This window comes from Plecotus auritus (assembly GCF_963455305.1).
Source record: "Plecotus auritus genome assembly, chromosome: 5".
NCBI classification, from domain to species: Eukaryota; Metazoa; Chordata; class Mammalia; order Chiroptera; family Vespertilionidae; genus Plecotus; species Plecotus auritus.
Window position 1 is genome coordinate 140,492,840 of NC_137776.1, and position 15,320 is coordinate 140,508,159.

The following is a 15,320-nucleotide window of genomic DNA, read 5'->3' on the forward strand; positions in this document are numbered from 1 at the left end:
CCACAAAATACCACGGCCTGGGCGAGTCTATTTTGAAGACGTGGCGTTAGAAGAAGTTTAAGTTTAAAAAAATTTGTCTCTCAAAAGAAATTTCAATCGTTGTACTGTTGATGCTTGGCTCTGTTGACTAATGAGTTTGCCGACCACTGCCTTAGCCCAATCTCAGGCTGCGTGCAGAGGACTCATGGGAGGGGTAACTGCCTGGCGTTTCAAGGTTCGGGAGAGAAAAGCCCTCTTCAATAAGAAGACTTCCTTGGCCCTTGAGGCCGTGGGTGAGCACTTGGTTGACCCAAGAGGAGGCAGCAGACAGATTTAGTTTCCTGTGGTAGCAGAAAGGGAGAGTGACTCATGTGGGCTTGGGTTTGGAGTTGTGCCTGTGGGGCAGCCCTCCTCCTTTCCCTCCTTTCCCCTCCCTCCTCCTCTTTCCTCTCCCCTGCTCCTTCACAGTCATGGTTAGCAGGGTGGGCATTTGCACTCCTGGAGGAGGGTATACATGCATCTCTGGATTTGTCCCTTTGAGTCCTGAGACAGCCCCTAGCCAAATGTAGGATGGAAGAAGACAGGCATGCTTCTCATCAAGGGCATTGCTATTCAGAACTTTCTAGAAGGAACGTAGGGGGAGGGTGTTCAAGCAAAAACAGGCTGGTGAGGAAGAAGACACTGCTGGGCCTGAACCATGTACCTGGAGCCCTAAAGCACATCTCCATGGGCAGATGCTCCCATTTCTGAAATTCCACCATCTCAGCGTACAACCCACTTTCTTTTTTAAAATGGCTAAATTTATTCACCTCTCTATACATACTCTCTTCGAGATATTTTTAAGTTTGATCAACTTTGCTAGATTCTCAGTATAAATCACCTTTGTAGATGCTAGATGTTTAACCCCAATTGGTAACTTTTCTTGTAAGCAGGCAGGTAAAATATTATGAATGTTATTTAAAAATTTCCATAACCAGTTGTGTTAAGTGTTTTCACACAATAGAAGCTCCCCATTTCCTGTTAGGTATTGTGACCTCTCCAAAGAGGTTTATTTATTTAACTTCTATAAATACAACCGCTTCGTGCATTGGTCTCTCCTTGAGAAAGGGCTTCTCAAGTTACTGTCATAAACAGAGGCCCGATTGCAGTCCCGGCTGCTGTCCAAGCGCCGGTTATCTACTTAGTGAATCAATTTGCCACTCGGTCCGGGCGGGGGCTGTGCACCATCGCCACTACCCCAGGGAGTTCCCATTCTCAGAAATGGGCTGGAGCTAGGAGTCAGAAAGGAGACTCTCTAAACTACAGGGTGTCCCAAAAAATGTGTACTAAGAATGAGTGTCTCAGTTTTGAAAAGGAGATGTAGTTTAGTAAACACTGACTTTATAATTATTCAAAGTGTACATATACATTTTTGTGACACCCTATGTTTTGTGAACATGGACCTGGTTGTACCATGGGATGTCACCTGCTATAGAACATTAAAGAAGTGGGTGAGAGGCAGGTGGACCTGGGCATTTCTTAAAAGTGAAGACAAAGCCCACCTATTTGTTTTCTTTTTTTAAAAAATATATATATATGTTTTCATTGATTTCAGAGACCGGAAGGGAGAAGGAGAGAGATAGAAACATCAATGATGAAAATCATCGACTGGCTGCCTCATGTGCACCCCCTAATGGAGATTGAGTCTGCAACCCGGCTATGTGCCCTGATGGGGAATCGAACCGTGACTTCCTGGTTCATAGGTCGACACTCAACCACTGAGCCACACCAGCTGGGCCATTTGCTTTCCTAACGAGATTCCGAACCCACCCTCAGTTTGACCCAGTGCTCAGCTGCTGGACAGGGTACCCTTGCCTGGCTCCCCGCTCCAGGGGCAGCCACGCTACCACCATGTGCCCAGGAAAAGGGCACCCGCAGCTTTCCCCGTGCACAGAGGCCAATCAGGCTTTGGTCAAGGGCATATTAGTTGCTGTGTCCCCCTCGGATGAGTTCTCAAGGCCTATTGGTAGGATCATGTTCTGCACGATCTGTTTGGGTTCCCTGTTCACCTTCGGGGCTCAGGAGCACGAAGCAGAGAAGGTTTCCTGGAGACTCTGGGATGAACTTGAAAGAGCCCAGGCTCTGGAGTCTCCTGAAGGGGTGACCCTGGGTGGCTCTTCTGCCATTTCCGAGCTTCAGTCTCCTCATCCCCCTGCGTGGCCACGGGCTGCTGAGAGGCTTGTTACAAGAATATGGCCATAAAAAAGCTTCCAAAAATGAGAAGCTTCCACTGTGCTCTGTCCCTGTTAGTTGCTCTGTTTAAAATGTTCTTGGCATGTTCCTTGCTCTTAAGAAACATTTAGGCCTTAATCTTACCTCTGCCTTATCAGGTAGCAGTTTTCTAAAGACACTCATTCTTAGTAAAAATCTGATCATCTTTCCCAGATATAACAGGGTTTCATTTCAGCCACCAGGCACCGGTTCCTTTGGCGGTGTTCTCAGTCCCGCTGTGCATTGGAACCGCCCGGGGTCACTGACAGCCTGCAGCTGCCTCGCGCCCCCACTCTCTACGGCCCCCCTGCCCCCCTCCCCTGCCACCGGCCATTAGAGCAGAACTTCTAGAGGGGAGGCCTGGGCCAGCCACGGTTTGGAAACCTCTCCCGGTGAAAGCCAGGAAGGATCAGGAAGAAACCTGTCAGGAGAGAGCAGACCCATTCCCCACAAACATCCTATTTACCCACAGAGGGAAACGGAAATAAATGCGGAAAAGCTGCCTGAGAGGAAGGGGACTTCCTTTCTGCATCAGCTATAGCAGCATCTCCCATCAAAATGAGGCTTTCCTGGTCATTTTAATAACAACCAGAGAAGCCATTCTTGTTTTGTTGTTGTTGTTGTTGTTGTCTTTTTGGTCAATTTAGATAAAGTACGTCCCCTCTTCTCTGTTAGTTTTCTTCTTGAAGAAATTTCTGTAGTTTAGGGTCTAAAATGGAAGCCCTTTCTTCTCTGTGAATGTACTATATTGGTAGCCACTGGGCTGGGAATATAAAACAAAGACCACCAGAGCTGACAGACAGACAGACGGGTTCACTTTCGAAGCCGGGGCCCAGCAGTGAGGAAATGCTGCGGAGTTGGCTGAGGGGAGACGTTTGTAAGGGCTATAAGATGGCTCATGAGGTTAGGGTTAGGGCGTGCGGAGAGGACAGGAGGGGTACCCAGGGCTCATGGAGTAAACAGGTCACCGTGTGCATTGGTCCGGAAAGCATCTGCAGTCAGGTCCCGGAAGGCTCTGGATGCTGGAGTCACTTGGCGTTTATAGCTGTCGAACAGCTTCAGCTGCATTGGAGCATTGGGGAGGAATCGTGGGCAAGTCCTGCTCGGAGGAAGAATCTAATCTCCCTTTCTTGGTAACTTTCCCAGCCCCCCCCCCCCCCCCGGCACACACACACACACACACACACACACACACACACACACAATGCCCCTGGGAGAGGCCATCCAGGCTGGCGCCTCTCTTTAGACATAGTATGTGCTGTGTACTGAGCTGTACCTATCCATGCAATCCGGTGTCAGAATATAACCTTCTCCCTTCCCTCTCGGGTCAAGCAGGGATGGCAGTCTTCCTTCCGAACAAAGATCAAGGGAAAAAGGGGAGAGCTTTCTGCTTTGTTTTATTTTATTTTATTTTAATTCAGGCTGCAGAAGTCTCATTCTTCTACATCCCAGAATTCCAGAAGTTTCACTGTTAGGAATAAAGAACATCACATCTTTTTCAACTTCTTTTCCTCCACCCATCGCATTTTTGAAAATGGGCACCGGGCATACCACGGAACGGCCACACATCCAGAGAGCACCTTTCCCAAACAGCAGTGCCCTGCGCTCGTGGCTCCAGACCCGTCTTCTCCTCGTCTCCTTCAGTGTGTGTGTCCGTGTTTGCGTTTCAAGAACAGACGTTAAACTTCGCTGTTACCTAATTTTTTCATCCTCCAATACTCCATGGGTTGAATATAGGTTTTGGGGGTCTTCTGTGTGTTTTTAAAAAGTGAGGTACAATTTAAATTGGATGCAATTTCAGGTATGAGACATAATGATTTGCCATATGAATATATTGCAAATCATCTCCACAGTAGGTCTGGTTAGCTGATGCATCCTTGAGAATTTTTAAGACCTACTGTCTTAGCAACTTTCAAATACAATTCAGTATTATTAACTATAATCGCCATGCTGTACATTACATCCCCAGGACTTACTTTATAATTGGGAGTTTCATTAAAAGGTACAAACTTCTGCTCGGCTGGCATGGCTCAGTGGTTGAGCGTTGACTTATGAACCAGGAGGTCAAGGTTTGATTCCCAGTCAGGGCACATGCCTGGGTTGTGGGCTTGATCCCCAGTGTGGGGCGTGCAGGAGGCAGCCAACCAATGATTCTCTCATCATTGATGTTTCTATCTCTCCCTCTCCCTTTCTTTCTGAAATCAACTTAAAGATATTTTTTAAAAGGTACAAAATTCCACATATTTTAACTATTATTTACTTTAATTAACTTTTTTCTTTTTAATATTTTCCCCATCACTATTTATCCCCTCTTCCACCTCCACCCGTAACCCCTGCCATCACCACAGTGTTGTCCATGTCCCTGAGTTCTCTTTTTTTTATTCTCTTTTGCTCAATCCTCCCTCCCTGACACACCCCCCCCCTCGCCCCCAACAAGAGCTGTCTGCCTGTTCTCTGTCTATGAGTCTGCCTCTATTTTGCTTGGTAGTTCAGTTTTTTAACTATTATTTTAAAATGTAGGTTCTTTGTTATGTAGGGGTGTGTGTGTGTGTGTGTGTGTGTGTGTGTGTGTGTGTGTGATTTTCTGTGGACACTGGCAGGAAATCTTGTGGGTTTTTGTGTTTGTTTTCTGCTGTCAAGGATCCCTCACTCGCAGAACAACATGCACCGTGCCTGGCATGCAGCAAGCGCCCCGTCGGTGTTTGGTGAATGGCCACCTTCAGGAAGGGGCACTCTGTGCTCCCTCTGCTGTGTGCTGCTTTGTCTCTGAGCTCTGATGTGGTTTGCTTTATTTTAAAAATGTATTTATCCTTTCAAATATATTTAACAAGTAGTGAGTTTCTTCCACGAATCTGACATTAGGGAAACCCAGGTAAGAACGGTGTCAGGTCAGAAATAATTGAGTTTCTCTGTGTCCCTAATTTTGTCTTTAATTGAGGTGACATTAACCATTTGAAAATGTACAATCCAGTGCATGTAGTACATTCACGTGCAACCATCACCTCCATCTAGTTCTAAAGCATTTTTTTCCCCTCCAAGGCGTTCTATATCCATCCATCGGCCACTCCCCACTCCGTCCTTCCCCCCAGCCCCTGGCAACTGCTCATCTGCTTTCTGTCTCAGGGATTATTGTTTGCTTTTTGCCTAGTGGGTTTTAAAGGAACGATGGTATCGCACACGATGCGTTGCCACTTGCCTAAGGATAAGCATCTAGAGGCGAAGGCCAGCATGCGGGAGCCGCCCAGGTCAGCTGGCCTGTCTGTAGAACGTGCTTCCTGATGCCAACATGCTTTTCCTAGGATGGTTGGTCCCGACGTGATCCCACTGCCGCATATATATGGAGCGAGAATCAAAGGCGTGGAGGTGTTCTGTCCTCTGGACCCCCCGCCTCCGTACGAAGCTGTGGTGAACGAGACAGAGCGGGAGCAGGTACTGTCCATGCAGGTTCGCTTTGGTATGTTGACCACAAGTAGGAAAAGCCTAGTTGGGTACAGAGAGCAATGGGAGACCGTTTGCTCTGCAAATCTTTTTAAGCTCACTGGGCCCAGATGATGCTTGAGTTGAATATCAACCAATATTCCTCTCTTTTCCTGTGATGCAGACGTCTTCATTCCAAATATCAGAGGGATCAGAAGCCGCCACCAGCCCCATGGAACCGATCGGCGTGCCAGTGACTCAAGGTAATACACACATGGTCACTGCCCACACCTGTGAGGCAGTAAGTTAAAACATGATAAAATAATGATCTCTGTGGTATTTTGTTGGAGGTCAGATAATCTTGGAGCAACAGCCTTTGCAGGTGCAAAACTACTATCAACGTTTAGGGCTTACAAGTGGGAGATAACATTGAACAGAAATACAGATATCCGCAGAATCTGTAGGAGTTACCAGACTATTCTCAGGGACCTATGAAATACATTACAGTTTAATTTGGCATTCCTGTGTTTTCCAACCTAAGATTTTTTTTTTCTTCTGTTAAAATAAGATGAGCTGTTTTGAAGAGAAAAAAAGCATTTCATTTCTTACAAGGGTGATTTGCTGTGAGATCATGCTCAGGTCGCGCTGCCTTCACATGCAGTGAATTTTGATCTCTAGTCCTGCATTAAATAGTAGAGTCGGTTTGTATTTATCTTTGTAATTTAAGGGGACATTGTTGCAGCTTTCTCTCTTTGGAGAGGTTTTAAGTGTCCCAGAAAATTGTCCACTAGGACGAAATTGTACATGGTGATAAGTAATGGATCAACCTTTAGCCATTATAGACAGATACGGGTTTCAGCAGCACCATTTGGAGTTGGGTTTTTGCCTGTTCACCTTCTGTCTTCTGTAGAACTACACAGTGCGCTTTGTCTCCTGAGTATGTTTGTAATTCTTCCACTTCTTTTTTCTTTTTAAAAATCTTTATTGTTGAAAGTATTTCATATGTCCCCCTTTTCCTTCATTGACCCCTTCTAGCCCACCTCTGCCCCCTGCCCCAAGCATTTACCTCCCTGTTGTCTGTGTCCATGGGTTATGATATATGCATACAACTTCTTTGGTTGATCTCTTCCCATCCACCCCTTCTTCCCTCTGAGATTCCAGTCTGTTCCATGCTTCTATGTCTCTGGATCTATTTTGTTCTTCAATTTATTTTGTTCATTAGATTCACATATAACTGAGATCATGTAATACTTGTCTTTCTCTGACTGGCTTATTTCGCTTAGCATAATGCTCTCCAGGTCCCTCCATGCTGTCTCAGAGGGTAAGAGGCCCTTCTATTTTACTGCTGCATAGTGTTCCATGGTGTAAATGTACCACAGTTTTTTATCCACTCATGTACTGATGGGCACTTGGGCTGTTTCCAGATCTTAGCTATTGTAAATTTTGCTGCTATGAATATAGAGGTGCATACATTCTTTCTGATTGGTATTTTGGGTTTCTTAGGTTAAATAACTAGAAGTGAGATCACTGGGTCAAATTGCAGTTCAATATTTAATTTTTTGAGGAAACTCCATACTGTTTTCCACAGTGGCTGCACCAGTCTGCATTCCCACCAGCAGTGTACAAGGGTTCCCTTTTCTCCACATCCTCATCAGCACTTGTCATTTGTTGATTTGTTGATGGTAGCCATTCTGACAGGTGTGAGGTGATATCTCACTGTCGTTTTAATTTGCGTTTCGCTGATGATCAGTGACTTGGAGCATGTTTTCATATGTCTCTTGGCCTTCTGTATGTCCCCTTTGAAGAAGTGTCAAGGTCCTTTGCCCATTTTTTAATTGGATTGCTGTCTTCCTTTTGTTAAGTTGTATGAGTTCCTTATATATTTTGGATATTAACCCTTATCAGATGTATCATTGTCAAATATGTTCTCCCATTCTTTCACTAATTAAAAAAAAGTTTCCCAGCCCACAGCTTAGGCTCACAAATGATGTGATTTTTATTTCCCCGAGCAGAAGTCACCCAATTCCAGGGTGGTTTCACTGATGCATTTAGTGGCTACTGGTTCTTTAACTTGGCTCAACAGAAGTTCCACGGCCCAGCCTGCAGATACCCCTCTGCCCGCACTTGGTCTGCAGCCCAGAGGGCAGCCCCTCACCTGTGCAGGTATTACTTTCCACCCAACAAGCCTGTCCCGAACGGTCAGCAAGTATGGGATGGCTCGGAGCTCTCCCACGCCGAGGCAATTGTGCGGTAATGCACATTCTCTCTCTCACCAGGATGCTTCACTGGAGAAGATACTAAGCACCTTTAGGAAAAACTGACATTTTGGCAGGGCTTCATTATTTGGAAGTGAAGGTTTTGTTTGTCTAAGGTCTGGAGCGGTGGTTTGGAGAGGCAGCGCTTCCCACGGTGCCGGGAAATAAAACCTTCTCGGGCCAGCCGCCTAAGCAAATGTTAACTGTGTGGCCCTTGCCCCAGCAGGTTTGGGCTCCCAGGTGTTTCCTGCCCAAATTTTTGAGGGCTGCAGCTGGCAAAATAATTTTTGTTTCTCCTCTTAAAAAAAATACTTAGATGGGAACATTCCTAACACACCTGGAGAAGAAAGTGCATCCACTTCAGTTGCCAACTCAGACCAGCCACATCCCGGGAGAAGCCGGAGAGCCCTCCAGCCCACGATGACAAGGTCGAAGAGCGACCCTGTGTTCCATCCTTCTGCAGAGCGAGGTGAGGCCGTCCCCCAGGCTCCCGCAGAGCACTTGCTTGCCTCCAGGTGCCACGTGAAAGCAGGTGGCTCCGGCCACCCAGGGCCCTGCAGTTCAAGAGATGCCTTGAGAAAATAAGATACTCTGCACGCACATTAGGGATATACATCTGCCCCATCTTTTAACCTGGTGGGGTGTTTTTATTTTATTTTTGTTTGTTTTTTAAAATATGTTTTTATTGATTTCAGAGAGGAAGGGAGAGGGAGAGAGAGATGGAAACATCAATGATGAGAATCATTGATCGACGGCCTCCTACATGGCCCCTACTGGGGATCGAGCCCGCAATCGGGGCATGTGCCCTGACCGGGAATCGAACCCTGGCCTCCTGGTTCCTAGGTTGATGCTCAACCACTGAGCCACACTGGCGGGCAAGGGTGTTTTTCCTTTTAAATCATTGTCATCAAAGCATTTGGTTGCAGATGATGCTGTGGTAGGTACATGAAGAAAATAACGCCAACCTCTTTCTGATCTCTACGTGCTCGCGATCATGTGGGAATACACATTCTCTCAAGGAAAAGTCCAAGGGAGGTCTTGTTTATATTCCCTCTTCTATAACTTAATATTAGTTATCTTTTTGCTGAGTACGAATGGACTGCATTATTTAAATCCCATCTTGTTTTAAGAACTTTGGATTAGAGTGAAACTCACACTTCATCCCCTCCCTCTCTGTTTTGAGTTTGTGTCTAGATGTTATTTGAATATATGAATACCTGAACATCTCCAAATACGTCTTCAGTGTAGAAAATTGTAAAAAATAAAGGGGCGAAAGGAAGAAAATGAAAACCTTCTCTAATCCTGTGCACACCGGCTTCTCTCGGTGACCTGTTCTCACCAGTGCCTTCGCTCTCCTGCTCTCCTGCCTTCTCCGGGGCCTGCATCACCCCTTCATTCCAGTTCTGTCCCTCTGACAGCCTGTGTTGTTGGCCCCAGTCTCCACTGACAGTGTGGGAACCAGAAAGCACTCCTCGCCTCTCGTCTCACTGAGAGGCCCGCCACCTTCCCTCCCCCCTTCCCCCGCTCCTGGGACTGAGCGCCTCTGCCACCCCAGCAGGCAGGCAGCTGGCCCTCCGCTCCCAGGCCTTCTGCTCCCAGGTCCTTCTTCACTGCCGTCTCTGCCCTACCTGGCAAGCTGAGGACTCGAGCTGGTCACCTGCCGGCTTCGATGGGAACATTGCTGTCTGCGCAGCTCAGAGAGGTCTTTCCAGAATCCCTTCCCATGCTGCAGTGCTGCAGGGGTGAGGATGACCCGTGGTTACCTGTGGGACCAGGTTGCCTTCAAGGGACTGGTGTGGCCCCTGTCCTCACACCTGAGTGTCTGTAGGGAGTGCTCCTGGGAGTTCCCGACTCCATGACATGCCTGTGGCAGCCCAGGAGGACCGCTGCTCACCGCTGTTTGCAGATCCTCATGCCTACGTTCTCCAGAGGACAAGGGTGCTCCCCTCCCTCCACCTGCTCTCCCACCCGCTGCTTCCTTTCCTCATTGACTCTCAGATTCTGCTTAGCAGGCCTTCGCAGACTGAAACCTCCAGGGCCGCGTGCACTGAAGGCTGTTGGCCGGCTTCTGAACACGCAGAGCCAGGCCTGCATCCCACTTCACCCGCCTGCAGTGCAGCCGTGTCCTGCACCCTTCCACTCGCGCTAAAGCGGGTAGTTGTGGAAGTGAGAGCCTGCGGTGGGTTTCCCAGGCCCACTGTTGACTTCTGGAATGACCTAGTTTTCCCGCACTTAGATTTCTCTTTCTGTAATCGTCAGCCGTAGCGCTGCCTACAGCCCTGGTGGGAGCACTGATAACATGTCAGTACAGTGCCCTCGCGGATGTTTAGGACAAAGGTACAGTCCAAGCGCACAGAGCCTTCCCCTCATCCCACGAGTCTTGTCTTTCCTTAGCCCCTGCCTCTCAGCGGCTCCTTCATCCTCCCCCTTGAACGTTTCTCCATCAGCCAGCCACGCTTTGTCTGCCTGCCCACCCATCCCCAGACATTGGTCATCACCTCATGACGCTGCTGCTCCGCTGTGGTTTGTATTCGGGATGCCCTTCTCAGTCATCTGTCTTTACCGTGGGGGTAGTGTTTTCCGTGGCACAATAAAATGGGTTGGGACATATCCTGTTGGAACGACATCAGGAAATAAGCTCATGTCATAGTTGTTGGTTTTGTGTGTTTTTTTCCTTTTGCAAAATGAAAAGCAAGATGCGCATGGCTGTTGGCATTTGTCATGTGCTTTCCACGCTGCGTTCAGCGGTCCGTGCTGTTTCACATGCAGGCGCGTGTTCGCAGGGGCATGGCCAATGGGTCCGTGCTGTTTGTCTGCCCATAGCCGCTCCCGTGCTCAGCTGTGAAGCTGCCACCCAGACGGAGGGGAGACCGGATCTGGCCGCGGTGACCCTGAGGAGGGGTTTGCGACCCAGAGCCGCCAGGTGCAGGCCGCAGTCTCTAATAGATTACAAGTCATACATCGACACCAAGCTGCTGGTGGCCAGGTTCCTGGAGCAGTCCTCCTGCGCCATGACGCCGGACATCCACGAACTTGTGGAAAACATCAAATCGGTTCTGAAGTCCGACGAGGAGCACATGGAGGAGGCCATCACGAGTGCCAGCTTCCTAGAACAGGTAGTTTTAATTTTATTATCCGGTGTGAGTCAGATCACTTATTTCCACAGCAGCCAAAATGGGCTCTCCGAGTTCCTGTCCCAGGCACGGTAAGTTCACGGTCGCTGTATCAGGGGAAATGTGGTCCGGAGGTGGTGGGGGTGGGGGAGTGGAGAGGAAGCCGGAGCACTTTCTTTTCAGGCGGGGTGACTTTCCCCAGCCTTCTTGGCCCAAAGGAAGGGGAACCATTTTTCCGGGATTGGACGCCTGGAAAAAGTGAAGGGTGCAGCTTGGGGCTAAAAGCAGGGGGCATGGGCAGTGGGGGGCACCTGCAGCAGTTGGCTCCCTGTGTTGAAAGTGTCCCTGGATACGGCATGTTTTCTCAGCCCCTTGACAATGACGGACATGCCTGAATTTTAATATGGGCAAGATTCTGGGAGCTGTTCACATTCCCGTGAAATGTTTGTTAAGATATCCAAGCTGATAGGACCGAGTGGAACACACACCCTTTCTTTCCATGGGTTAAAACGTACAAGGCGATCCCCTGAGTGGAGCCACGGGGAAAAGATACAAGTGGGCGGGTGACTGATCCTCTTAGGTGTCAGGTCTCTCACGTTGAAGTGGTGGGCTGCACGAGGTGGTCCTGCACCTGTATTTCTGAATGAAGGAACTTCCCTTCTGATGAGAACTGGGGATGGGCCACATCTTTGATTACCCACCTCTTTTTAAAAGCGGTCACCTTGGGGGCGTTTACTCCACTGCTCCAGGTGCGTGGGGTGGCGGCGAAGGCAGCGGTGTTACCTGGCTGCATGCATCCAGTGTCCAGCAGACACTTCCTGGTCACAGTTCTCAGGTCATTACCAGCACCAGGATCCTGGGTAAAATTTCAAGGCAGTTTGACCCGGTCCCCTTCTCACTGTCCTTTCTGTTCCCCCTTTCTACCTCCCGGTGGCTTCTAACAGAAGCCACAGCCAGAGTCTCTCCAGTCCCTCAGGGGAGCACAAGAGCAATCCAATTCCTCACAGGAAGTGGTGCACGAGCCATGGACCCTCTTGTCTGCTTTCTGAAAGAGTGGTTGGCCCATGGCCCTGGGTCAGGCTCTAGGTAGTATCCCACGTTGGGGAGACACTTACGTCCGGGAGTCCCTGGTCTATGCAAAACGTCACTTCCCGCCTCCTTCCCTCTGTGCAGCCTCAGTAGCCCACTAAACAGGAGCGAGCGTTTGGAGTCACTGAAAGGCTGCTGAGCTCTGGTGCAGTAAGAGCCGGAGCATCCGCCACGCAGGTGGTCTGGACCTTCTGCACAGTCTTGCTCGCTGGGAAGTCACTGGGGGGTAAAAGACAACAGGTGCTGTCGCCACCAACATTCACAGGGCCTGGATCAAAGTTCAGGTGCTGGGACTCTTGCGGTAGACCTGGGCCATCTGCTGGAGCCTTCCCAGCTTTTGCACATTTTCACTTTCTCTACATGATTAGAATGCATTTTTAGATCCACTTTAAGTTTCACCGATTCAAAACCACTTGTAACTTACACGTAACAACAGTCGATAGCTATGAATGTTGGAATTTTCTTCTTACTCAGGAAACAAGGACAGGCCTTAAAGACAGACAGAATCATAGAGTGTTAGCAAATCTGATCTCTCATCTCTTTGGGGGATTCACTTTTTAGTGACCTTAAAGTCTCAGAATGGGCCCTGGCCGGATGGCTCAGTTGGTTGGAGTGCTGTCCTATGCACCAGAAGGCTGTGGGTTTGATTCCTAGTCAGGGCATATACATAGGTTGTGGGTTCAATCCCCATACAGAAGGCAACCAATCGATGTTCTCTCTCACCTGTCTCTCTCAAAATCAATAAAAAAAAGTCATGTCCTTGGGTGAGGGTCAAAAACAATTCTGAATGGTACAAACTAAACAAATCGTCATCCCAATCATTGTTCTGTGATGTAGATGGTAACAAAGCACCGGGCTTCTCCCAGGGCGCTGACAGTATTGTAGGTCATAGACGGGACTGTGCAGTGTAACAGACTTCCATGTACTGGACAGCTCTCCCCTCATCCGTCCCAGTTGGGTGAGGAATTTATCATGTTTTTGGCATTTTTACAAAATAAGTCATATTATGATGTCTTTAAAGTTATGTATGTGTCACATGGTCAAAAATAGATCTAGCAGTAGAACCATTCTTAAGAGTTTTTACAAATAAACTGGATTAGTTGTTATGTTGTTTATTGAGGGGCTGTTTGATCAATTGGAAGCATCATTGGTTTTGGTTGACATTTTGTAAGCTCAGTACCCGGTCACAATGCCAAATAACAGTTACCAAATGTTTGAGTCCATTAGTGTCGCCTGGGTTCTTGTTGCAAGTACAGATGCTTGAGCCCCACTCCTCACTCACATGTGCGGGGAGCTGGGAACCCACGTCTCTGACAGGCTCCCGTCCCTTCCTGTGATGTGCCGGCCCCAGTGAGGCCACAGCGAAATTGGGGAAAGTGATGAGCAATGTTCAGTATAAAGCAAGACACTGCAATAGATGAGTCAGGGAAGTGAGGCAGGGCTACCTTTGAAACCATAGGACACTCGGGGAATGTGTTAAAACTTTAGAAAAGAGGCACTATGTGAAGTCTCTCTGGAATTCCACGTGGGTTCCACTTGGGGAGAACGCCCTCTTTTCTTTCTCAAGGCAACTAAACATCACATGGATGGACGTAGGAGGCAGAGTCAGGACCTCTGGTGAAGCTTAACCTCTCCCCATCCTCTTCCTTCTCCCAAAGATAATGGCCCCCTTGCAGCCCAGCCCCCTCAGGGCGCACCTGCTGCCCTCGCGGAGACAGCCCGGCGTGCTGCACCTGTGGAGCTGTGGGGACCTGAGCACCTTCGTGGCGGCCGGGAGGCCAAGAGTCGAGAGGAGGCCCCGGCGGGCGGCTGAGCGGCCACACAGCCTCATCGGCGTCATTCGCGAGACTGTCCTGTGAACCTCAGGAGCAGGAAGGAAGGATCCCCTCCTCACCATGCAGTGTCCAGGGTGGGGATTGGGGTCCTCCTCTGGGAACTGCTCTAAAAGGGGGGCCCTTCAGAGGACACCTGTCCTCGCTTCGGCTCACCTTTCTGCTGGCCTAGGGTTCTTCCAGGCTCGTTTGGGGTTGGATGCATCAGATTGGAGGCTGTGAAGGCAGCATCCCTCTCCCCCCCTGCTGGCCCCGCCCCCAAGTAGGTTAATGAACCTTTGCCCACACACCATCTCGTGGCTCTCTTCCTCGTCCAGCCCTGTCACTGGGGGCAGGTCTGCTGGGCTGCTGTTGATAGACTCTGCGGCCACGCACTGCTCCGTGAGAGAGGAATTGGCACCACACCCACTGGGGATCGCCCGCAACCCAGGCATGTGCCCTGACTGGGAAGCGAACCATGACCTCCTTGTTCATAGGCCGACGTTCAACCACTGAGCCACGCCAGCCGGGCTGGCATGAAGCACGGATGATCAGCCCCCATGCTCTAATCATCAAGTCCCTGCATAGATCGCCCTGCAATCACTCTCTTTAGGAAAAAGAGGAAACTTTTTCAGTGACAAATCGTAATGAAAGACATTTAGGGGGGCGTATTCTTGTTGATTCCATTTATTCATGCTTGCAAAACTAGAGATGGCTAAAGCAGAACTGAGAATAAAATGTTTACTTTGGACCCTGGACTCGGTGTGCAATGTTTGTGTATGCGGACGGGGCCACACCTTACCTTACGGAGATGCTGGAGCAGTGGGGGTCAGGTTTGGGCAGGCCACCAGGCCAGTTTCATCTCCAAAGCACCTGATCCCCGTGCATAACAATGTGTCCTTTATGCATTCAGCAGGCGCCTGGCCGAATGGCTTCATGGCGCTGCCTTGTAGTGGGACCGTGGGCAATAAATCAGTAAAGTGCTTATAGATTGGGCATTAGTGCTAAGAAGGAAGGAGGCGGTTGGAGAAGGCTTCTTTGCAGAAATGACATTTAAACTGGACTTGACTATGAGGGGCAGGGAAGGGTGTTCCAGGCAGAGGGAACAGCCAAGGCAAAGGCCTCCAGCACTAGAGGCTGCTGTGGAAGCAGCCCTGAGTGAGGGGAGAGGAAGGAGGAGCTCAGGCTGGGCTTTATGCTCACAGTGAGGTTCCATGGGAGAGTTTTCAACAGGAGTAACAGATTTAATTTACATCTCAAGAGATCACCGTGCGTAGTGGAGGCTCGTTTAGGTCAGGATACGGGGTCCAGGAGGTGAGGAGCTGGACAAGGATGCCTGTGCTCCAGGTCCTGTGCTGGGGGTTTTACACAGTCTCATTTCACCCTCACAACAGCCTGAGAGAGGG

General features: G+C 49.1%; 1 protein-coding gene across 2 annotated transcripts in view; it reads left to right on the forward strand.

Moving 5' to 3' along the window:
* ENTREP1 (endosomal transmembrane epsin interactor 1) overlaps nt 1–14,671 on the forward strand; it is a 65,869-nt gene extending 51,198 nt beyond the window's left edge. The window contains exons 7-11 of one of the 2 annotated variants that reach the window (XM_080669203.1): nt 5,529–5,658; nt 5,831–5,909; nt 8,218–8,370; nt 10,725–11,017; nt 13,762–14,671. In XM_080669203.1, the coding sequence (XP_080525329.1) occupies nt 5,529–5,658; nt 5,831–5,909; nt 8,218–8,370; nt 10,725–11,017; nt 13,762–13,962 (856 nt within the window). In that variant the 3' untranslated portion in view covers nt 13,963–14,671. Of the gene's footprint in view, nt 1–5,528; nt 5,659–5,830; nt 5,910–8,217; nt 8,371–9,243; nt 9,528–10,724; nt 11,018–13,761 lie in introns of those variants that run through there. The other variant, XM_080669204.1, reaches the window with a different exon arrangement.
* The last annotated feature ends 649 nt before the right edge of the window (nt 14,672–15,320 follow it).